Source organism: Empidonax traillii, unplaced genomic scaffold, assembly GCF_003031625.1.
Source record: "Empidonax traillii isolate 1590-97213 ecotype Southwest subspecies unplaced genomic scaffold, ASM303162v1 scaffold1581:size117717, whole genome shotgun sequence".
NCBI classification, from domain to species: Eukaryota; Metazoa; Chordata; class Aves; order Passeriformes; family Tyrannidae; genus Empidonax; species Empidonax traillii.
The window spans coordinates 43796-67933 of NW_020956774.1; the positions used below are offsets into that span (position 1 = coordinate 43796).

The 24138-nt window shown below is 42.6% G+C and overlaps 1 protein-coding gene and 1 long non-coding RNA gene across 2 annotated transcripts in view; one reads left to right on the forward strand and one right to left on the reverse strand.

The window, feature by feature from the left end:
* Positions 1–19274, forward strand: part of LOC114070496 — a 22467-nt gene extending 3193 nt beyond the window's left edge. The window contains exons 2-3 of the long non-coding RNA XR_003573928.1: positions 12731–12735; positions 19264–19274. This is a non-coding gene — a long non-coding RNA (uncharacterized LOC114070496). The remainder of the gene's footprint in view (positions 1–12730; positions 12736–19263) is intronic.
* Positions 1–24138, reverse strand: part of TTC3 (tetratricopeptide repeat domain 3) — a 42933-nt gene that overhangs the window by 15173 nt on the left and 3622 nt on the right. Inside the window, exons 5-29 of the mRNA XM_027907943.1 lie at positions 23404–23457; positions 22539–22662; positions 22242–22327; positions 21917–22011; positions 20262–20324; positions 19965–20019; positions 19215–19377; positions 19025–19073; positions 18206–18320; positions 17246–17300; positions 12968–13028; positions 12240–12306; positions 10976–11104; positions 10622–10768; positions 9958–10038; positions 9292–9404; positions 7317–7443; positions 5533–5655; positions 5235–5336; positions 4766–4858; positions 4334–4398; positions 3478–3614; positions 2107–2421; positions 1147–1410; positions 886–932 (exon numbers count right to left, since the gene is read on the reverse strand). Of these exons, the coding sequence (XP_027763744.1) occupies positions 886–932; positions 1147–1410; positions 2107–2421; positions 3478–3614; positions 4334–4398; positions 4766–4858; positions 5235–5336; positions 5533–5655; positions 7317–7443; positions 9292–9404; positions 9958–10038; positions 10622–10768; positions 10976–11104; positions 12240–12306; positions 12968–13028; positions 17246–17300; positions 18206–18320; positions 19025–19073; positions 19215–19377; positions 19965–20019; positions 20262–20324; positions 21917–22011; positions 22242–22327; positions 22539–22662; positions 23404–23457 (2730 nt within the window). The remainder of the gene's footprint in view (positions 1–885; positions 933–1146; positions 1411–2106; positions 2422–3477; positions 3615–4333; positions 4399–4765; positions 4859–5234; positions 5337–5532; positions 5656–7316; positions 7444–9291; positions 9405–9957; positions 10039–10621; positions 10769–10975; positions 11105–12239; positions 12307–12967; positions 13029–17245; positions 17301–18205; positions 18321–19024; positions 19074–19214; positions 19378–19964; positions 20020–20261; positions 20325–21916; positions 22012–22241; positions 22328–22538; positions 22663–23403; positions 23458–24138) is intronic.

Below are 24138 nucleotides of genomic sequence, written 5' to 3' on the forward strand. Positions count from 1 at the left end.
GTTTTATTTTTAAAAATCAGAATAAAATTCTGCCGCATTTCCAAAACCAGCAGGTAAATCTTTTGATTGTCACTCTGGTTTGCCCACCAAAAATTCAGGTGGTGAAATTCTCCCTCTCTCCACTCCACCCCCAGGAGGGAAAATACAAAAAGAACCAGAGCTTTGAAAGGCTTGACCTGTTTTATTCGTCATTTTCCTCTTTGAACACTCAAAATATTGACTTTTTTTAAAAGCAGAATATTGTGTTATTTTATTCTTTCGGCTCCTTACTCGTTACTCAGAGCCCAAATTGCATATCTGGAATCATTTCAGTTTTCCAAGATATTCAAAGATGAAGGAATTAAAATGCTAATTAACTCCTTAGCAGGACCTTAATTATAGATCATAATTACTCACAGTAATTACTAACAGGCTATAAATAACACTGAAACAAAAATAGTTTCCATTGTAATAGTTCTCATTTCATTCTTGGATTTCCAATTCATGGAATGAATTGGGGGAAAAAAAAAAAACACAAACCACATTTTATTAACATGTACATTAATTAATTAACTCTGAAGTTTTTAGTGTCAAAAGTAAATCTTGGGTTTGTAGAGAGTGTCTCGAACACGTCATTAACTGAAATCCAAAATATACTTCTGCCACTTGGAATGGATTTGAACCAAGACACCAATCAAAAAGTCACTCAGAATTATTATTATGATGATGATTATTAATATAAATAATTCAAATATCAAAGGATTTAAGAAAAGGGAGCTGAACCAACAGACTAAACCCCTCATCAAGCCTGAAGGATGGGGCTGTACGAGTGCACATCTCTGTTCACTTGAGCACTTCTTTAAAACATCAAAAAGTGATCCCAAATACCAATTTAAGTTCACTTACTGATATATTTTCATTTCCCTGCTTCTTTAATATAATGGTTGGGTCATCTGTTGAAAGGATGAAAGTCACACTGGTTAACAGAAATGGCAGTATTTGCTCTGATTTACCATTACAAACTGTGAAATTACAGGAATTGTCGCTATAATCCTCTATCAAACACCACCAAAGCATCTCCAAGATGCAGCTGCAGAAACTTCAGGCTTAAAAAACTTCACAATAAATACTTATTTACGGTCCAGGAGGGACCCTTTGCCTACTCACCCATTTTATCAAAGAATTCATCCAAAGCTGGATGAAGGGACGGGAAACGTTCCCTGTTGTCCTCTAAAAGCCATATAAAACAACGGGATTTCTCTAAGGGGGGCTTTAGGAAATATTCCCAAATCTCTTGCTTTTCCCAAGGGGCTGGCACATAATCAAATCTCCTGCCATACTTCTGGTTCCACAGGGTGGCTAAAACAGCAAAGTCAAGCTCTTGCAGTGACTGCTCGTACTGATGGAGGAAGTTTTTTGTTGCTGTCAGACCTGAAAGAGATTGGAACAAAAAAAACAACAAAAATAAAACCCAACGTTTCATTCCAGCTGCAGATTTTTTTGGTTCTCCAAAGGGATGCACTTAGTTCCATAAATTAAATATCCAGTGGCTTGAAACACTTTTGTACCATGAAAATGGAAACAAAAAATTGACACACGGGGTTTAGGTCAATTTTAATCAACACCAAATTATGATTTGTGTAACGAATCTGTATAAATCCCTGAAAGGACACGGATGCAACAGAGCAGAATGAGGAAAACCCAAATATCCTCCAAGGTTTACCTGGAAAAAATCTTCATCCAATTAAAAAAATCCAGCAGGGAAACCACAGCAAGGCACCACAGCAAGGGACTCCCAAATTTAGCACAGTCAGCTAAACTTTAATGACTAAAACCCCACCAGGGTTTGCTTTCCAGGAACTGATTATTTATGCAAATATTCCCCCTTTTAGACTATTCTGGAATTTAAAGACAACAGGAGAAAAATCAACCTGCTCCATATCTCCCCACTTTCCCTCCTGCCCACATTAGGCTGCACTTTCCCCTCCAGAGATCCTGGCTAGGGAGCAGGTGGAGCAAAACCAGGAAAGCTTGACTTTGCCACTTGAAATTAAGGAAGGAAGAGCGGGAAAACAGGGAAAGGAAGAGTGGAAAATCCTCTCCTCTGACTGATGAAGGTGAACCCACCCAAGTTATTAAGGTGCTTCAGCCACTTGAGCAGTTTGGGATCCACTCCTTCCAGCTGGCTCAGCACGTGGATGAACCCCCTGGTTTTGACCCGGTTTTTTTCCTGGATTAAGTGGCTGAGGAGCTGCTCCATCACTTCCCTGGGCTTGCTGCTGATTTGGGAATATGAGGTGTAATCCTCCTCGCTGATGACAAACCAGGACAGTAATTCCTTCAGTAACTTGGCAGCATCAGCAACTGCTGTTTGGATCTGCTCCGAGTTCCGGCTGAGGTGCTGCAGGACCCGGTCACCAGCAGAGAAATCTGGGCCATAACCTACAGTGGGAATCAAAAAAAAACCAAAAAAACACAAACCCACCCAAAATAAACAACATTTCACGTCTCTACCACAATAAAAAACCCACAATTTTAAAGTACAGGTGATTCAGACTCAGGGGTGTTAATAATTATTTGCTTTATCACCGCCCTGAAATTACAGAGCATCAATAATTATATATATATATGTATTTAACATTAAATCCTTCTAGGAACTGGAGTTAATTATATGCTGAGTTAATAACACAGACAAAAAAAAAAATTAATTTTTCAGACATCACCCCCTTTCTCTTAGCCCTGGGGTTTGCCCTGACAAGCTGCAGGGGATGTTCACAGCTCTGAAACAGGGCGGTGCAGCCCAACATCCCAGCAGAAGCTGAAGCATTAACTGCCCACAAACTTAACATTTCAGTATTTTATTTTACCCCAATCCTCTGGAATACACTTTCCAAGTCACTGATATCATTCTTTCTTAGAGAAGATCCTTTTGTTTTTTCCTCTTTTTTTTTTTTTTCCCCCTCAAAGGTGTCCCAGCTTTTTAAAGCTGTTCCTGAAATCCTTTTTATATAGGAATTTTAACTTGGAATTTGAGCCTTTGCCCCCACTTCGGGCTGATCCTGCACGAACCAGCCAAGGGAGAACCAAGGTTTTCCGCAAGGAACTTAATCCTGCAACAGTTCCAAACAACAACAGTTATTTGGAAATTAAAAACCAGAGCTGAAATAAAAACTAAATTCAAGTAAAAACACGAGTCTTTTAGAGGGGGATTATGTTCCATATCAGTGCATCGGACTTGGGATTTTCAGCGTGGTGGTTCTGCTGCCTCGTGGTCACTCAGAACCCCAGAATTCCAGAGCCATTCAGGTTGGGAAAGAGCTCCAGAACCACTCCCGAATCCAAGCTGTGCCCCATCCCCACCTTGTCCCCCAGCCCAGAGCACTGAGTGCCACGGCCAGGCCTGCCTTGGACACCTCCAGGGCTGGGCACTCCAAACCTCCCTGGGCAGCCCCTGCCAACCTCCCCCTGAAGAAATCAGAGCATCCACCTTCCACCTACCACGGCTGGGACCGCGCTCGGAGCGTTCCTTCCCCTCCTGCTTCTCCTCCGCTTTCCTCCTGGCGGAATTCCGAGCCTCTTCCCGCGCGCGTTTCCGCCGCAGTTTTTTCTCCTGCTTGGCTTTCAACTTCCTGATGCTGAAAAAGAGCCCGTTAAGCAGCGAGCCTGGCACTAACTCAGTTATCTGCCACATCTCAGTTACTATCTGCCAGGCCTTACAACAGCCAAAAAGCTCCGTTTCCCTGCAAATAGCGGGCTGGAAAATACAAATGGAATAAGGCGGGTTTCCATTCACCACTCAGGAGGCCGCGAAATTTCACTGAAGTTTCATTTAAAAAAATCAAGTATTGAAGTCTAGATGTCCTCAATGCAGCGATTTTTACTCCCATCAGAGATGTCTGAATTAGAATTAACACTTTTTTTCCTTTTTTTTCCCCCTAACCTCAGTGTTTTTATAACTCGGCGTTCTGAACCCAACATTTGAGTTCCTTAATTCTTAAAAATCCATCTTGTTTCTCCTCTCCGCGTCTTTTACAACCTCACTTGACCCAGAAGTGTAAACTCAGTTGTTGCCTCTCAATAACTGAAGGAACAGCATTAAATACAGGTTTTATTTACACTTTTTAAGCGTTCACACCGAGTTGCTGAGGCAGTAAATTCTGTGGAACAATTCTGAGTGCTTGTGTAATTGGATCAGAATGTACCTCACCAGAACTTTTGGGGTTTATCAAAAAGGGCAAGAACAGCCTTTCCAAAGGACTGGTGTTCTTCTAGCAACTCTCAAAAAAGGCACGAAAATCAGTCCTAGAGAGCCCTGCTTTGTTCTCAAATGGATTTAAAGCAGCAGAGATCTTACCTTGAACATTTCTGTTTAATACAGGCCCTTGGTGGTCCCCTGGGCTTGGTGATTTTTTGTTCAAACTACCAAAAGAAGCGACGAATTCGATTTATTAATTGAAGGCATTAATTAAATTTGGGTTATAAAGCAAACCTGGCTGCACCCAACCCCCAGAAACGTTTGGAAAGCAGCAAAATAACACTGCAAAAGAGAACAGGAATAAACCCCCTGAAGGTGCAACTAAAATTATCTGTCACTGCTGCAAGTTGGGATGGAGCATCCAAATCAGCAGGAAAGAGAGGCTGGAAGGGAACTGATATTCCTAAATAATGTTCAGATTCCACAGTTAAAGACAGCACAATTTAATTTTTTTTTTGGAGTTCAATTCTCATCTTTGCTTTATCTCAGTATTTTAGAGATGATTTTCATATAAAACACAACGATACTTACTTCACATTTTAGCAGACCAGAAGAACTGAAAATAAGTATTTTTGAAATAAGGCCTTTACAATCAGGAGTAAAACACAATTCCTTAAGGAAATCCTGGGGGAGAAAACGACACACACAAAACAAAAGAGATTTAAAATCCAGGCACACCCGCTGTGCTCTTACACTAATCACAGTTTCTTAATTGGAGGCAATTAAAAAAAAAAAAAATTGAATCAAAAAATCTAGGGAGATCTGGGACACATCCCTGTTATTCCCAAAGTCCCTCCTTCAACTTCCCACTCAAAAAAAACCAAAAAATCAACTTTCAGAATACTTTTAAGCCTTCACACCTTGCCTGATTTCCCTTCTGTTTCACACCGGTCCTGCATTTTATACAACTGCATTCAGCATGACATAAATAACATAAATAAAGCATAATATCAACAAGACAAATTCGATCAAAATGCCTGGGGCCCGCCAAAGCTCTTACTTTATCATTTTTATCGCTGTAGCTTGTTGTCTTCAGCTTTTTCCAGCAGCTGATATGAAACTCCACCCTGCACTGCTGACAGCAGATAACACGGATAAAACCCTGACAATGAGAAATGGGACAAAACTCAACACATTTTATTGACAAACATTAGGGAAAATTAACAAAATCGAGGGAAAAGCACAGCAGAAAACAGTGCTCATCTTAACAGCAGGGAACATGAAAGGGGGGGGGGTTAGAAACCATCAAGTTTTACTCCTCAAACCCTTCTAAATTTACCTTTACCCTCAAAATGTACCTTAAAGTCCGGGTCTGTGAAAAATATTTGGATTTTGGAGTGGCCGTGGCACTGCTGGTACCGACAGACAGCGTCTGGCTCCGGAGGGAACTTGCACTCCTCGATACAGCTCCTCAAAGCCATCTGAGGGAAACACAGGGATGGGAGGCAAAACTGCTTGGAAATCTGGGAAAATTCAGGATGAACTTCCAGGTTCCTGGGGAGCTCTGCAGGGAGACACAAACCCCCCCTCGGAAAAGCAGCTGACTAAACACCAGAGGAACAACTCTTTTCTAAGGGAAAAGCCACGGAAAATTGTCCTTTTATGGCCAAAATATTCCCAAGCTTGTTTGAAGTGCTGTCAGCTGAGTCCTCACATTAAAAAAAAAAAAAAAAAAAATAAAAAAAAGCAGGTTTCTCTTGAGCCCACGTTTTACACCCTGAGCAATCCCAACTGCGGGAAGTTTTCCGCTGCCGAAAGGAGGAGCCAGATTAACTGAGATAATTCCATGAAAATGGAGCGTCCTGCTCTCTCTCTGAAGTTTCCCAGAGCGTGTCTCACCTGGGAGCTGCGTTACAGGATCAAGTACAATCCTGGGGATAGCTCAGACCTGCCCCTGGGGAGCCAGGGAGACCTCCCAGAACGTTCTCTGAGGGAAGGACAGATCTATGCCCAGTGGATTTATGTGAAGTCAGTGCAAGTGCCACAGTGCTGGCCTTGAGTTCACACTAAAACATCACTAAAACCAACTAGACCTCTGGTAAACCCTGTCAGATATTCCCATTATGCTCTCCAGAGGTCCCAGACCACTGGTGGGTTACTGTGACCAGATTTCTGGGGAAGGAGGGGCGGGGGTGTCTCTGAGAAATCCTGGGGTCAGTTCTTGTTTAGGAAACAACAGAACCGCTCCTTCTACCCAAAATTAAACAGGTCTGGGTGGTCCAGCCAAGCTCAGACACTGAGTAACTCCACCCTGTTCCCCATCCCCACCCTGTCCCCCAGCCCAGAGCACTGAGTGCCACAGCCAGGCCTGCCTTGGACACCTCCAGGGCTGGGCACTCCAAACCTCCCTGCCTGCTTAACAATCCTTTCCAGGAAGAAATTCCTCCATGGAGAAATTAGGAAATGCTTGGAGCAGATCAGAACTGTATTACACAGAAATGCCCGAGCACAGAGCCTGACACAGAGCTTATGCTGCTAATGGGATCCTTCCCACATTTCTGTTTCACCCCCATCTTTCTTGGGTGTGGATTGTGGAAGGCAGGGAGGAGGAGGAGGAGAAAGAGGAGGAGCAGAAAGAGGAGGAGGAGTGTAATAAATTAAGGTGGGAGATGTAGTTTATCAAACAGGATGTATCTATTGCTAAAAATACTAGACTAATTAAACCTCAAGGGACTATGCAATAGTTTTGTAAGAGACAGGATTGCCAAATGTTCTTAGAGTTACAAGGACAATCCATATAAGGAGGCAATTGCTATCAAGAACAAAAGGGGAAACAAAGGACACACGAGGAAGATGTCTTACTTCAGCCTCAACGACCACCAGAAGGCAGAAAAGACCCCTTAGTAACAGCCCAAGCATGCGCAAGAGTACTACCGCTACGTCAAGAAAACGGAACCAAGAAGTCATAAAAAGGGACTTATTTCGATGCTTTGCGCGGCAGTTGGTGGGGCGGTGAACCCCCTGTCGCCCAGCGCTGCATTTGCTCATATTCCGCTTGCTATTACTCAGCAATTAATAAATTTTAATTGGTACTTTGATCATCTGTGGTCTCAATTTATAACAAGGATGAGGATAAACACACCTGCAAACTCTCTGTCCGTGTCTCCTCGATGACCTGAGTTGTCGCCGGCCACGTTAACACCCCAGGGACCATCTTGAAATCAATCATCAGCTTTGATCTCAGGAACTGATCGAGTGCATGCGCAAATCTGCAGTTGGAAACAGGCACAGCTTGTTCAGGTCCTCTGCGAGCAACTTCTGCACAGTCTTTGGCAATTCTTTACGTCATCCAAGCAGCAAACAGTGGCATCCGAGGGTTATGTGGGAGGAGAGGACACCTGGTTCCTTAAATTCCCTGTTGAAGGAATCTCTGGGATAAAAGATTCAAGCTGTGAGCCAGGTAAAGGGCTCAGCATCCAGGCAGGGATAGGAGGCAGACTGAGAGCCTGTGCTGACATTCCAGGGATCCACGGATGTTGGGAGTGTTTGGGAATGCAGAGCGAGGACATGTGTGTGTGTACAGGAGTGACTTTCAACCCTGCTCAGCCAGGGAAGGGACAGGTTTTCCTTGAATTCAGGTAGTGCAAACACGGGAGCAGCTCTGCCTGGGGGAGGCTGGGTGGCCAGAGGTGTTGTCCCCTCCACAGGCAACTTTTTGGGTCAAAACTGCCAAGGAAAGAAGAGCCACAACCACGGGACTGGGATGCAGGCAGCTCCTGGAACTCAGACTGCACCCAGGAATCCCCTCTCAGCATCCAACCCGCCCTGCCCAGCCCTTTGAGATGTTCCACGTGAGGAGGGGTTCAGGTTTAATATCAAAACTCACTTAATTGGGCATTGTATGGGCTTTACAAGGCAAGGTTGGGCAGGGAGGGGAGGACCATTCCCTGAGGAGAAGCCAGGGCTGCCCCAGATCCAGCTGGATACAACAAACCCACCCCGGGGGAACAGCAGAGCCCCTCAGGCAAAGAACTTCAGGGAAAACAGGGACGAGGAAGGACAAAACAACCTGTGGGGAGACTAAGGGGAAAAAAACCTCCCCCCATGGCCCATCCCTCTGGGCAGCTCAGGGGGAGCGGGAGGGAGAGGAGTCTGGAATGAGGGAGCGAGGTCGAGCCTGGAATAAAAGAGGGGTAGAAAAAGGTGATTTTTAGTTGTTTCGCTTTGTTTCCCACCATCCAGCTCTATCTGAAGGGACAACGAGCTGTTTTGCCTCACTGTTGAGTCTAATGGCTGATTAGCAAGTGATCTCCCTGCCTTTGTCTCGACCCCCCCACCCCGGAGCTTTTCCATCTCCTGTGCTGAGGGAGGGAGCGCAGCTGGATAAAGGTCTCCCAGCCAGCCAAGGTCACCCCACCCCAAGCTTTATGACGGGATTTTTGGTCAGGCAGAGCCGTAACACGAAGCGCCAAAAATCACAACCCAGGGTTTGCACCCGGCAATCGCCACACGGGGCTGTCACCATCGCGACCCCCACAGCAGCGATTCCTGGATTCGGGATGCTGGGAAGGAAACCCCCGCCGGGAATCCGCGGGTTGAAGCAGCTCAAATCCCTCAGTTTGTTCCTCGCCCTGTCCCTGCACCTCAACACTCCCCCCTCTCTCCCTCTGGTGTTTTGGCTCGGGAAAACGGGAAAACATCGCTGTTATCTGTCCCGGGGAAGGGGGTGACTCACTGAGGCAGCCGCCTTGTCTCGGCCCAAGGCCGCTCCTCCCCAGGCCCTCAGATAAGTTAAGCTTTTCTTTTCGCTACATTTTTTTTTCCACGGGAACAAAGGTTTTTGTTCTTCTCCCACGAGCTCTTTCCCCCCCCTCTCCTCCTCCTCCTCCTCCTCGACTGCAGGGATGAGCTGATTGATCCGTCCTTTTCCCTGTTCCCCCAAGTTGTTCCTTTGCTCCTCAGCAGCAGCAAACTCCATAAATCATCCCGATGGAGGAATTCAGTGATTGACACGGAATAATTGACACCCCATTAACACCCCCTTTCATTCCTCAAATGAAAAGGATTTTTTTTTTTTTTTTTTTTTACCAAATACTGAGGTTTTCCAGCACACCAACCTGTTTTGCCTGAGGTAAACCCTCCCGATTCCATAGTGTGCCAAACAAAAGCACCTTTCATCGAGGTTTTCTTCAATTATTCTCTTAAACTGCTCTTCGGCCTTTGCCAACGCCTTCAAAAGAAATACAAGACACAAAATTCAAGGTGCTTTTCCAGAAGTTTTCCACTTTTTCCTCTCTTTTTTTTAACCCCCCGCCCCATTCCAGTGGGTCAGGGCGCCCTATTCCTTGATCAGTAAATGGAATTGCACAGCCTTGTGATCACAGAAGTTTCCTCTCTTTTTTAAAAAGAAAAAAAACAACAAAACTTATTCTGTCAACACAGACTCCCTCCGAAAGAGTGGATTTAAGTGGCTGAGAAACTCGAGCTACAAACACCCAGGTGGTTATTAAATTCATTTTAAGACACTGAATATTGTCAACACTGCAGGAAGAAATGCCCAAACCAACCTGAAAAACAAAACAAAACAAACCCAAACCCAAACAGCTCCAGAGTTTTGCCTTTGGTTCTGGAAAACAGCAAAGTAATTTGTTGTTTTCCAGAACAAAAAAAAAAAATCAAAACTCTGTCTCCTGTTTTAGGAGCTGAATGTTTGCCTTTTTTTAAAGACACTGAGGTCGGAATAAAAGTAGTATTTAAATATAAAACCAAGCTTCATGTCCTACCTCAGGTTGTCCTATTCCCAGGAGGGCAGTGGCATGTCCATAAATGATTATGACATAATTAATATTATGAATATTCATATACTGGGAAAAAAAAAAAAAAAAGTCAAATTATAGTGGCAGCACAAACAAAAAAACATTGTACAAAGTGTTATATATTAACTTAAGGAAACCCAGGCTGACAGTTGGGTCAGTGTGGGTGTAGACATACAGACACCAAATTTCCCAGTATTTGCCATCAAACTTGAAGAATAAAAATCACTTTTACCCTACATCATTAAGAATAAAGGGTAATCTGACAATCACAGAATTATTTAGGTTGGAAAAGACCCTTTAAGGTCATCAAGTCCAACCACCAACAGACTGCAGTTTTTAATGAAGCACAGTTATTTGATCAATGTCGCTTGTATTACTCCTATAAAGATATTATTTTGGTAAGTTTTTTTTTTTCACATTTTACATCTAGAAATGCCCATTTTATGTTGAACATCATCAAAACCACATCCCGTGTAATTATTGGGGGGGGTTATCCTGTTTTATCCTTGGCACAATTACCAGCAAAATACTTGGCACTGCAGCCAACAGCTCGATAATAAAGATTACTGATTAAAATAATGACTCTAAATAAAATCACTCCAAAAAACTCGAGTCATCCCTCTGAGTTTACCCTAAATTCGGAAGTATAGAGAATGCTGAGCAGCTGTGAAAAGGCCTGTTCTGCACTGTGACACTGCTGCTCCATCAGGGCTGCACAACCATCCCGAGCCAGGGACGTCACCCCTTCTGGTAAGGCATTAAAATCCACCTGGGACACCTGAAAAGGCAGCAAATCCACAAGAAAACAGCATTTTTAAAATTTTAGACATTTATTATTATCCGTAATTTTATTTTTTTTGGGGGGAATTTTTTAAAGCAACTCAATAATAAACACAACTTTGGTGGAAAGCAGAGAGGCAAACAGGGTGCTGGATGCACAAACTCCAATTATTCAGGTCAATCCTTATGATTCCTCCCAGCTTACCTGACGTTCTGCAGCATCCACAGCTCTCAGCAGGGGTAGAGGGGTGGGTTTATCACCGGCACACTCGTCCCTGGAGGCTGTAAATCCCTTGTTCCTGGGGGTTTTAACGTCCTCTGCACTGAAATCCATCTGCAATATTTAGGGAGGCAGTAAGTCCGAAGGAAAGCAGCATTTCCCTTTTTTTTTTTCCCCTCCTTTTCCTTTTTTTTTCAAAGCAAAACTTATCCAAGGGACAACTGGAAATTCTCTATTTCCTACAGTTCTCCCACAATTCCACTGTCAGAGCAGCAAATCGGTTCCGTTTTCACAAAACTTTTAATTTTACTTCTAAAATCTCTAAGATTTCCATGGTCCTCCTGCTGCTAATCCCTTAAAAAAAACCACAAAAATCCAGATTTTCTTCTAAATTCAGATCCTTTCCCCTCCACAAAGCTTCAAATTAAGTTCAAGCATCGTTTTAATTTTGCTTACACATTAAAATATAAAACCAAAAAAACCAAAATCACGACCCAGACTTCTGCTTTCCCCTCACTTTTACACTCCTAGTTTGTCCACAAATGTCTTTGGCAAAGACTGCTCAGAGTTGATTCTGTTATTTTGTTTTAACTCCTGATAATTCCTGGAGCCTGCAGGAATTTCCAGCAGGGAGATTTAAATAATTAACACTGATTTTAACTTCCCAGGACTACTGGCTTAATGCTGATGGAGCACAAAGTCGTAAAACAGAACTATATTAATTTAATGCCAAGCCACACCACATAAAAAGCAGATTAAGCCAATTAAAATGCTCCTTTTGATACTGGTAATGAATTGGCAAAACAAAAATGGGTATTTGGAAGAAAATAAAATGTCTTGGTGCAGGTAGAACTTGAAGCTTCTCCTGAGTCCAGTTTTGTCTCGTGAGGTGATTAATCAGAGTGGAGATTTTTGGTGCCTACATCCCGCCAAAAAAATCAGAGATCCCTGAATGATTCCCAGTAAACTTTGTCCTTTTTTCTTCCAAATGAGGAGCCGGGGGAGCTGCAAACTCCTGGTTTTAGCTGAGTCAGTCCAAGACTCGACTGAGTTTTGTTGCACTAATTACAGGAGGAGAAGCAACAAGACAACAATAAATCAGTGTAACCACGCGATTTTTGCCTCCTGACCAAAGCCACGCTCAGCACAAAGTGTTAAATCCAGGAATAAACCGAGATTTTGCACGTGGTTAGCGAAAGGTGCCAAATAATTCCGATTTCAGGTCACATCCCACTGAATTTCCAGTCACCTGTGGCACAGGGCAGAGGTTTTTATCTTCCACGGCTTTAGACTCCCTCTTCAAATCAAGGTGATCCCTACAAAAGACAGGAGTTTATAAATATCCTTGGAACATAAATTTATTTTCAAGAAACAGTGTGAGTTTTATGGGATTGTACTGTAATAAATTAAAAATCACAGATTAAAAATCAGCTGAATTTGTGGTCACACTTCGATTAAGATTGGGAATAATCAGCTTTCCTGAAGGCTTGGACTCTCCTACATGAGAAATCTGCCTGGAAAAATTATCACTTAATACAAGTTTTCCTATTTCAAAGTAAATATCTATTAGTGCTTTTTATCTCAACTAATTTAATTTTGGTCCTAAACCACAAAACACGCTCATTTACACTCAGCATGCCCCATACAGGGAGTATTTCTGTGCTTAAAATTAGGTATTGATTTAAGTGAAATTATTGAATGAAGTGGAAATTCAAGCCTGCAAACAACTAAAAGTCTAAGTGAAAGTTATTCATTGATTAAATTCAACTCAGCTGTGGAAAATATTTAATTTTCAAGTAGTAACTCTAGTTTTTTGTGAAAACTGGAATTTTGGGAACTTCCCCCAGCTACCAGTATGTAAAAAAAAAAAAACCACAAAAAAGCAGCAAGTCCAAAGGGACATTAAGTCTTTTCTAAGTGCTACATAAAATAACTCAAAGTAATAACAAATTTCAAAATAAATAGTAATTTTTTTACCTCATTTTTTCAGAGTCACCAGGTTTGGGTTTTTGCCTTCTTTTATTTTGATGACTTTGGTCTGTAATGAGAAAAAGGGTTTTAAACAAGATGATCATCACCTAAAATATTTAAAAAAAAAAAAAAAGGGGCACTTGGAACTCACGTTTTTCCTTTCCAAACCGATGATAAAAATTGACAGTGTTGAAAACTGAGACGACCAATAAGTTTTTTTTCTAAAAGCCACCCCTGAGCATCATCCTATGAATTTGATATTTTTTGTTAGGCAGTGTCGGATTTTATTAAACCCAGAAAGGGGGAAGGACACTCCAGATAAACAGAATAAAATTAAAATTCTGCAAGGCACGACCTGACTCCACAATATCCCAACTATTACACTCCAAGCTAAAGAAATCAGCCTGTTCTCCAGAACTGGAGCTGATATTATTATTTATTAGTCCCAAATTTTTGCGGGGGGTGACGGATCCCTGTGGAAGTCCAAGTTCCACGGGGAGTGGTGGAATTTTCACGAGGAAGAATTCGCAGCTCCGAAACCGCAAGAGCTGAAGTTCAACCTCAGAAAGGCAAAAAGATGTGTAAACAGAGGGAGGTGCCCCCTGGTTCCAAAATCGGTGCGTTTGGAAATGCCGGATCCCACAGACGGGACAGGGGGTTGATCCCGGGATGCGGCTCCACTTCCAACCCCCGGGACTTCCCGTCCCGAGTCCCGACACGGAATTTACGCCTCCACAACTTTGTTACTGAGCAAACAGTCCCTGAGCAACCAGGTGGAAAACAGGGTTCAGTTCTCTGTTGTGACAGTCACACCCAGGAGGCCACACCAGCAACTCCAAAATTCCCTCTCCGGCGTTTCCCGTGGAATCCGAACCCCCCACACATCAGGCACCGACTTGTGCCCGTGTTGACTCGGGAGGGTTTTTAATTTTCAACAATTTCAAGTCCCAGCGGTGAGAAGACACCCAGATGTTCCTCACATTGGACTCAGCCACCCGGGCAGGAGTTTGGGGTCAAGCTTTTCAAGCCCCTGGAACCCAAAAAATGAGGTGCGGCTCCCCTAAATCCTTCAATCTTCCCCCGCTCATTATGACGCTTCTGCCAAACTACCACAAACTCCAGCGTGGGGATAAAGGAGCTCTTAATTTCACACATAAAGTCTTAGCATCGGAAAAGAAAAAAAAGCTTATTTAATGATGCTCAGAGAAGGGTTTTAAATCAGGGGGCACAAAATCCTGGGAGACACCGTGGAAAAGCACGAACCCACCCATCCCGAGGGGACCTCCCTCCAGCCAGAGGGATCATTCCTCCCCCTCTCACGGGATCATTCCTCAAGTTAAACCAAATGCGTGCACACCTTAATAACCTCGTGCCAGAAGTCATTGCTCATTAAAAAAATATTTAATGACACGAAATGTCAATGAATCAGAACAAAACTCAAGGCTCACAAAGGCCGGGCATGTTCAGACCTGTCCTGTGAACCGTTTCTCCAAGAGGTGTCGGTTCAGACCCATGAAAACCCCAAAGCTACGCTAATAATCACCAGAAATGCCTCATCACGGAGATATTTAAAGGATGGAAAACAATAATCCTTTGGAAAGCCAGGAAACACTTCCAGCATCTCATCATTGCACCGTTTAGAGGTAGAGATTTGCCACTTTTTCTTCATTATACATAAGGAACCAATCTGCCATTCACAACAGAACCTTCAGGGAGGCAAAAGAAACCCCCTCACCACCGAAAGAAGAAATTAACCTACACTCTTTTTTTCCTTGAATGGTCTAATAATTTTAAAAGCCATTCAACAAAAAAATTATACCAGAAACATTTCCCACAGAAACAACTCCTCCCACAGAACACCCAACTTAAATCCTACTTTCAGATTAAGTGAAAAAAAAACTTCTCAATAAAAGGTAACTTATAGTTAAAACACTTCAGGAGAGATACATCAATTCAACAGCAAACACGATTTACTTACCCCATAAAAATTTAAAAATATTAGCTGTATTACTTTCACTAGAACTTTCCATTAGGAGGGACCAGAGATATTTGACATAAATATACACATGATCCAAAAGGCACATCATGAAGACAGAGAGCACGAAATAAATTGAAAAATGAGTTAAAAAACTCAGTAACTTTAAGACAAGATAATGTGCCATCAAGTTCCCTTCCATTAAAACTCCTGCAAGTCTTAAAGCCTTTACGTGAACAAAGGCAAAGAAAAGAAAAGGCTGTGGCTGTTCCCACCCCCAGCAGCCTCGGATCAGGCAGTCCCTGGGAGCTGACTCCTCCCTTCAAATCAACCGGTTTGTTCCCCATAACGAGGGGGGAGGAGAAAGGAAAAAAACAGAAAATGAAAATAAAGCAATCAAAATGGGAAAAAAAAATAAAATAAAAAACAAACGCAGAACGCACAGGAGTTTTCTGAAATCACTACGCTCAACACGTTGCACAGACCTCTGATCTCTTGAGTTCCCTCTTCCCTCCTCAGTTCCTCTAAAATCCAGCCATCCCTTCTGCCACACTTGCCCCTTCCCCACACTCCCTGGGCAACCTGTCCTGCTGCCTCTCCATCCACACAGGAAAGAATTTTTTCCCAATATCCGATCCAACCCTGCCCTGCTCCAGCTCAAGGTCATTCATTCCCCCTTGTCCCACCACTACCTGCCCCTATGGAAAGTCCCTCTCCAGCTTTCTGTTAATCCCCTTTTAGGCACTGGAAGGTCTCCTGGGAGCCTTCTCTTCTCCAGGCTGAAAAACAGCAATCATTAGGCTAGCTTTTGTTGATTTAATTAAAAAAACAGCAGTTACAACCACTTACAGTGTGTAGCAGATAACTCTGATTCAAGCCCTTTAGTCTAATCACCACCACCATCAACTGAAATTATTTATAGGATTTATATTACCTGTGCAAATAAATCTGGTTTGCCATCCTTAATCCTGAGGGACAAAGTTGTATAGAGGATCAACTGCACCTCTATAAACCCTTAAACCAGGTCTGTCCCTAAGACTGGATCCAGCTGCACCCAGACTCGTCCTGAAGAAGGAATTCAGAAAGCAAAGGGACTCTCCCAAATCTCCAAATTGCTGCTGGAGCCAAGGGGATGCACAGGTCTCTCTCTCTCTCTTGCCACATTCCAAAGGCACTGGTATGATCTGGTCTTGCTGCCAGGTGAGCAGAACTCCAACTGTCCCTGGAGTGCCCTGGAGCCAGGGAATCACTTCCAGTCCCTGCTTATCACTGAGTGGGCGGGTCCCGAAACCTCGCTGCTCATCTTTTCCACTGCCTCAATAAACCTCTGGTTCAGAACGTGTTCTCAGGTTCCATCAGCATTCAGGCCACACCTTCTTGCTCAGCAAAATGTCTGGATTCACTGGTCACTTCAACCCCCCCCTTCCCAAAAACTCCCGTGTGCCACCTCTCACTTCGCTCCTTCCCACCATCCCCAAAACCGGTTTGTCTTCCAGAGCTTGACTTCCCCTTTCCGAGAACCTTCCCCAGTTCATGCTTTTGGCATCAAGTTCCTTCAGCACTTCGTGGTTTCTTCACAGTCAGAGAGTGGTTTGGGTTGGAAGGAACCTTTAAAATCACCCAGTGCCACCCCCTGTCACGGGCAGGGACACCTTCCACCAGCCCAGGATGCTCCAAGCCCTGTCCAGCCTGGCCTTGGACACTTCCAGGGATCCAGGGACACCCACAATATCTCTGGGAAAGCCAGAGCAGGTGATAAAAACCCCAAGGAAAAAAAATCTAGGAAAAGATTTCACTTTGAAGCTCAGAGCTTCTTGCACTTCACTTTCAGTCCAGACAAGTGAAACTCTGGCACCGTGGGAGTTTTTTGGGGGAGGGGGGGTTGGAATTCCCTCTATAAAGTGATTTATCCACTGAAAAACCCAAACATAAACAATTAAACCACACCAACTATGAACCGTAAATACTGAAACTACCCACAGACTCCTCTTAAAGTTAGATTCCCCTTAGATCCCAAAGCTGTCTCAGGAGGAGGGAAAGCATTCCTAAGCCTGTGACTCAGGGGTCACTTTTTAGTTCCAGTTTCAGTTTTGAATTCAACCACATCGAGGAGATTCAAACTGCAAAGGCAGGAGGGAATCAGGACAGAAATAGAGAAGAGAAGAAGCATCTGAGTAACAGGAAAAGAAGTGAGACATCATCCCTTCCTGTTGTGAAAATCGTGTCAGATGCTCCCTGGGTTATTAATTACGGCAACAGCAGAGGAAGAAACGACTCAAGACTCGATAAAAGAATAAAAATAAACTCACTCTGTGGCAACTCCAGCGTGGAAACTTTGCTCTCTGGTCTTTGGGTGTCAGTCACCTAAACGGCAAACACATCAGAGAACAAAACCCAAACCCATCTCACCCACTGGATTTAAGCAAAGGGGAAAAAAACCCTCGAGAACCACCATTTAAGCAGAGAAACCCCCAGTGATAACGTGCTAAATTATGGCCCCAAATCAAGAGGCAAAGACAAGTAATTTCATTATTCAAAGTGCAGTTGTGCAGTTTAGATTCCTCCCCCCTCAAAATCTGTATCAATTTAATATCATCTGCAAGTCTTTTTTCACAGAAATGCTCACCCTAAAGGAAGACAAACGAGTTTACAGACCTACATTTACAAAGGTTTTCGTGGCATGCAAGCAGATGAAAGCTCTTGTGAGACAATAAACCCTTCTCCCCCCCCCCCAAAAAAAAATTCCTAAAGCACTTTGAGCACTCCTGGTGCTTTCTGCAGCTCCTTTTCTCTGCCAACAGGCTCCAGCTTTCATTTCCTGCCCTCTGCCCTCCTGCTTTGGTTTCGTTTTCCCCACTCTCACGTCATCAGGCCCTGCCCACCTCTCCTCTGAAAAAATACAGGTTTTTTTTCACGTGTGTGTGTGTGTGTTAAATTGTTTGGGTCTTGCTGTTAATTCAGATGATTTATCATCACCGTTCTCTACATTACTTAGCTTATTTTTAATAACCCACTTCGGAGGTGAAATTGTAACAATTTGTTATTTTAAAATAACAGTGATAGAGTCCAAATGCCTCTGTAAATTAATAACGAGTGTAAGAGGCAGGACACCTGTCAGCTCCTGGAAATCCCGAGTTCTGAGCACAGATTTGGCAGCCAAACATCACAGGGAAAGTGAACAATTGCTAAAACCCAGTGCCAGGAACACGTTCCAGGCGGGTGAGAGAAACCAAGGCACTTGCTAATCCTGCAATTCCAGCACAACTCACCTTGGCATCCTGTTTTTGAGGACCTTTGGCATCAGCCTGTGCTCTCTTTCTGTTTTTTTCTATTTCTTTTTGCCCCTGAGAGGTCATTCCGTGAGATTTTGAAGAACTGCAGTCTCTGATACATAAAAAAAGAGAGAATTCTTACTCCTTTTCTCCATATTTAAGGCACATTCCAAACGTGTCACATAAAAGAAAAAAAAAAGGGATTAATCCAACAAGTCTGCCCCTCACAGAAGTGCAATTCCACCAGCACATTTAAAAGATATGATCTTTTCATGAATATGTGTAATTTGAAGGTATGAGAAATCAAATTACACAGCCCGAAGCTGAGCAAAAATACAGCAACAAAACAACAACAACAACAACAACAACAACAACAAAAAAACAGCACTGTTTTCTGCAAAAGGGACAGGAATTGAATTACATTTGTATTTTTAAAAAATTAAATATCTAATAACGCAAATCAATAACCACCTGCTGCTTAGACATTCAGGATGGTTTATTTAGTTCCCAGGAGGCCTCTATCAGGGTTATCAGAACTGGTTGCAGTTGGGATGAATTTAATCCTTCCAGTTTTATTTATTGATAGATATCAATCCATCTATTGATAGATATCACTTATTGATATATATATTTATATATTGATATCTACTTTTTGCTATGCATTGCTTAAATGATGTTAAGCATTGAGCGTGATTACTATTATAATTTTTTTAATATTTTATTGCTGTCTATTATTAATATTGTTCTATTACTAATTATATCAATACTGCATTGAGACCTGCCAATTAAAAGAAGGAAACATGAACAATTGCTCACTTTTTCTCCAGCAGAGACCTCTTTGCCTTCTGCTTACGTTGTTTGGGACCTGTGGAAAATTACACAAGAAAGGAGAATTAAAAAAAAAAACACTAAAAATAAGTGGTTTAAAAGGAAAATCACCCCCAAAGGAATTTTGCTGTGCTGAAGGCAGATCTCAAAATCAAAAAAAACCAATAAAATAAAATACCATTCATTTCTTCCCACTCCTTTTTCAGCTGCTGATGCTGCTGGACGAGCTCCTTGAGCCCCTCGGGGCCGTTCCTGCAGAGCTCCTGAGCCCTCTCGTTGGCCTCCAGGGCCTGCTGGTGCCTCCCCAGCAAGGACAGGGCCTTGCAGAAGTGGTGGTGACCCTACAGGGACAGGAATCAGAATTTCAAGCTTTTTTATTTTTTTTTTTCACACAGGTTAAAAGTCCAAAAAATTACAGTTAAAAAAAAAAAAAAAAAAAAAAAGTGAGATTTTGTCTAACTGCTCTCCAGTGGAGCAGTTTGCAACATCTGGCTCTGGGAAAGAGCAAATTTGCTTTTTTCCCCTGTTCTCAACAGTTACTTTTAATCCATTATTTGCTCTTCTTCAGGCCAAGAGAATTGGGAAATCCATCAATCATGGGTTTTTTTTTATTGTAAGGACTGCAAGTGTTCCTTTCCAACAGGTGATAACACAGCCATGCGCGACGAAATAAACGTTTTCTTCTGCCTGTAAACACGCAGAACACCTTGGAACAACGCTTAAAAATGTTATTTTGACCTGCTTGTGATATAAATATACAAACTGTACTTGGCTGACTGAGGCAGAACTCTCAGTCCTTTGAATTCCTCTGTCATTAAAAGCCACCCCTGGGTTTTCATCTTGATTTACAACCCCAACAAAAGACAATCTTGAAATGAGATCTCCTTTTTTTTTTTTTTTTTTTTTTTTTTTTAAACATGGAACTCACCTTTGGCCAATCAGGCTTCAAAATAATGGCTCTCTTCCCATCAGCAACAGCTCTCCTTGGAGGAAAAAAGAAAAGGAGTTTATTGTTTGTACTTTGGGAAAATCTGCAGGCTGGTGTCCCAGGCACCATAAAAACACAAATAACAAATGACACATATAACCATAACCACATGCAACTCCAGTCACAGAGTCACGAATAACTCTCTATTTCAGCTTTTAAAATACTCTTTTCTTCTTCGTGGTGCCCATTTCTAACTGCAGATCCCCCACCTTTCAGGGGGATAAAGGATTTACTTACCCATAGTCTCCTGTGAGGATAAAGCAGAGAGCTCTGTTTCCATACAGGAGGTGGTTTGTACGGCTTAAAAAAAAAAAAAAATAAACATTTTGGAGAGTTAGAAGCACAGATTACTTTTGAAAAGCCTCAGGAGAAAAGAAAAAACAAAGAAAAAAAAAAAGAGTGGATTTTCCACACCAACCACACACAGCAGCTTCCTCAACCCCTCCCAGATTTACAAGTGAAACCACTGAGGATGTTCACCTTAATTGTGCAATAATTGGTAACGTTTGGGGCCCACTGATGCAACTTCCAAGCAAATTCAAGTAATTCTGAGCTCTCCAGTGCCTGGAAATGACGGGACTTCCTCTGTTCTTTACCAGCCACGGGATTTCCTTCGCTCTCCCGCCTGGATTCTGCTCCTCCCTCCCCTTTCTCCAGCAAAGCCCTTCTCGGTTTGCTCCCCCCCTGAGTCACTGGACACCAGTCAGCCTTAACTCAGCTGACTGGGAAAAGGCTGAAATCAGCTGGAATTTGGGACCAAAAGGTATTCTTGCCCCGCGAGATTAAAATAAGGTTACTCAGAGAGTATCAGAAATGGGGTGATGATGTGAAGTTTAACTGCGCACAAGTGGGTTTGAGTGGGCCCTGCTCAAACCTGAGGGAAGGGGAGCTTTAAATTAATTAAATTAATTTAAAATTAAATTAAATTAAAGAGTCCAAGAAGGTGTTAGGAGACTCCAGACTCGAAAAGACCCTGGTCTGTAAAGGATTCCTTTGGTCTGAGCCCCTCCTGGAGGCCCCAAGCTCGAGCTGTTCCTGATAAACTATCACTCCCTGAGATCAGATGTCTGGGACTCTGCTGTGGGAAACCCCAGGCAGAGAAATCTCCTTAACAGACATAAAAAACCTGGAGCAAGACATCAGCAAAGTGCTGATCCTTCCAGCTGCACAGTTATAAAGCTCCAGGCCTCAGCCTGAGAACCCCAAACAGTCTGAACAACCTGGTGGGGGTTTTGGTTATTTCCCAGTATTTCACACACACCAGAAGGTACCAAAGCAGCATTTGCAGGATTATAATACAAGCAGTGAATACACCAACCCTGCTGACCCCTGGAAGGGGAAAAACTGCTCTATAAATGCTCTCATGAAAAATTCTCATTTGATCTCTACCCCCCCCTTCCAGCAAATTCCTTTTGAGAAGAAACTAAACAAGGCTTTAAAAAAAAAAAAAACAAAAAACAAGCCTAAGAGTTGCCAGGAGCAGACACTTCAAATATTTGTTCTTGTTTATTCCTCCTGCATCAGGGCTGAGGTGATTGATTATCTGCAACACTTGGCCACATTGTTCTGCTGGAAGAATATTCGGGGAGACAACACCCAAAGTGGTTGTTCTAAAGAGCTTATTTCCTTGCAGGTTTACTTGCTGTTAAGTCACTTCAGATCAGCTTTAAACCCTTTTGATTGGAGTAACCAAAGCACAACCACAAATCACTAATAATGGGAAACAAAATAGAATGAAAAATGCGTTTTTTTTTTTCCTATGAGGTATCATTTGGCCTCTGAGTAGAGTGGCTCAAGCAAAGCCATAAGAAGTGAGGATAAACCTGAAGAAGCTGAATAAATATATATATATATATATAAAACACAACCTAGTTAACCAGTTCAGTTCTTACCAAAGCTCTATGGCCCTGGTATATGAGATTATTGCAGAAACGAAGGCTCGGCGGGAAAATTCATCATTTCCTTTCTGTTTCATCAACTCACTGTCCTGTGAAAAACCAAGAAAAAACAAATTCAGAAGCTGAGACTAAACTCATTTAATTCAACAGTGAGAAGCAAAGACAATTATTTACGTCAGGGCAATGACTCATCAAGCTTTTGAGGCTTTTATCTTTAATCATTTGGGCATTTTTATAAGCCTTGATCATTAGAAACCCCACTCCCAAAAACAACTGAAAAAAAAGAGCACAAAACCCACTCTCTGAAAGCTTCTCTCACCTTCCTGGAGCTCTCACAGGTCAGAGCTTTCAATTCTTCAACTAAATCACAACCTTCCAACGCGACTTTAGTGATGGAACGTTCCCCTGGTGACAAAAAAATCCAGAGAATGACAGCGGGGGGAAGAGTCACCCAAGACACAAAGGGTTTATCACCTGCCCCCAAGAATCCTTATAATAATTATTCTTGAGTAAGCCCAAAATGACAGACACAAGAGCAAGAAGTGCTGCACAGTCACTGACAGTAAATGGCTTTCCCCAGCTCTGTTCCCTGGGGGGGAGGGGGTTCCAAACTTACACTGAGTAAAAAGGGCTACGAGTTTAAGGCGGCCAAAATCCCCCAGCTCCTCCAGGCCCTTCATGATGTTGGCATCACCCACACATCTGATCCAATCCAGGGCCTCCTCCAGCTGAAAGAAACCCTATTTCCATGGGAAAAAAACAAACCAAAACAAAACAAAAAAAAAAAGAAGGAAGATAAACAGAGAACAGCTCACAAATACCTGGGTACCCCAAGCACAGCCCAGCCACAAAATTCAACGGGTCGCTCGTGCCACAGGAGGCAGGGGAGGCATTCAAATGTTAGCATCATTTAATTCAAAAACATCTTTTTGAGGGCTGAAATTCTTGACAAAATAATATAAAACCCCCTGGGATTTGATTTAGAAGCTTCTTGCTGATGACTGCTGAAAAATAAGATCAAAACCCACAGGACTTGAGAGGCAAATGTCACCCAAAATACAGCAACTGTGGGTGACACAGAGTTGTATTTACACTGTTTGTCCTGTTGTGAGACTGTATTCTGGTCTTTATTTATATATTTTTTATATTTATAGATTTTTATTTTCTGTGTTTGTGTTTTATTCCTTTTGTTTTTATTTTTATATTATCTTTTTATTTTAGCTTTGGCAGCTCACACAGGGCAGGCAACAGATACCAGCAAGTGGGAAAAAAAAAAAAAAAAAACTGATGAAAAAAGGGAAATTAAGGACTTTCCCAAAGTTTACCAGGTGAAAAATGTAAAAGTATACTTCTGTTCTGGGTTCAATTTGGGGACAAAGGTGGATCAGCAGGTTTCCAAACCACACTCTTCCTCTGCCATGCACAGATTGAACTGGTACCACTGCTTGGGAATCTTAAATAAAACAACCAGAAAAACTCACATTTTCTATCCCATTGCCAATCTTCAATATGCCACTGATAAAGTGTGGAATGTTCTGGAACAGGGAGAGAAAGCAAATAAAAATCAAGTCATTCAGAGCTGACCATTTCAGGTTCTGTCTGCTCAGGTTTAACTGAGGAGCGTTTTCTGTTCTGCAGCTGCTCTGGGTCCCTTTCCAAAATTCAGGCAATATTCTTGTAATCAGCAGCAAATTTTTGTGGGAAGATAAAGGGATTTTGCTGTTGGATGCACAATGTTTTGCATGGAGAAGGAGATAAAGGCTGAGGGAGTAAGAAGAGGTGGAACAACACGGACTGGTAAAGGGTAGTTTGGGGTCGAGCTCTGACTTTCCAGAAGTGAAAAAAACCAACTGAGTCACAACTCAATTTAAAAAACCACAACCAATCTCTCCCCTTCAGCTGCTGAGAGCATTTCTGACATCCTTCTCTGCACTGCTGTATTTGTGTTTCAAGCCAGCAGCAACAGCAAATTCAAAATACCGTTCAGTGTACGAGGGGGAAAAAAAAGTGAGGGGGGGAAAATTAAAGTATTTAAGTCATTCATCAATCAATGACATTATTGACTGCAATTACTGAGTTATCCCAATAAGGCCTAGGAAGCCTCTTCTTTCTAGAGAGCTGCAACTCAGCCATCATCCAATTTATTTATTCACTCCAGCCAAAGGAAATGGCTCATTTCAGATGTGATCCCAAGCTGCTTAAGGTACGGATTTAAT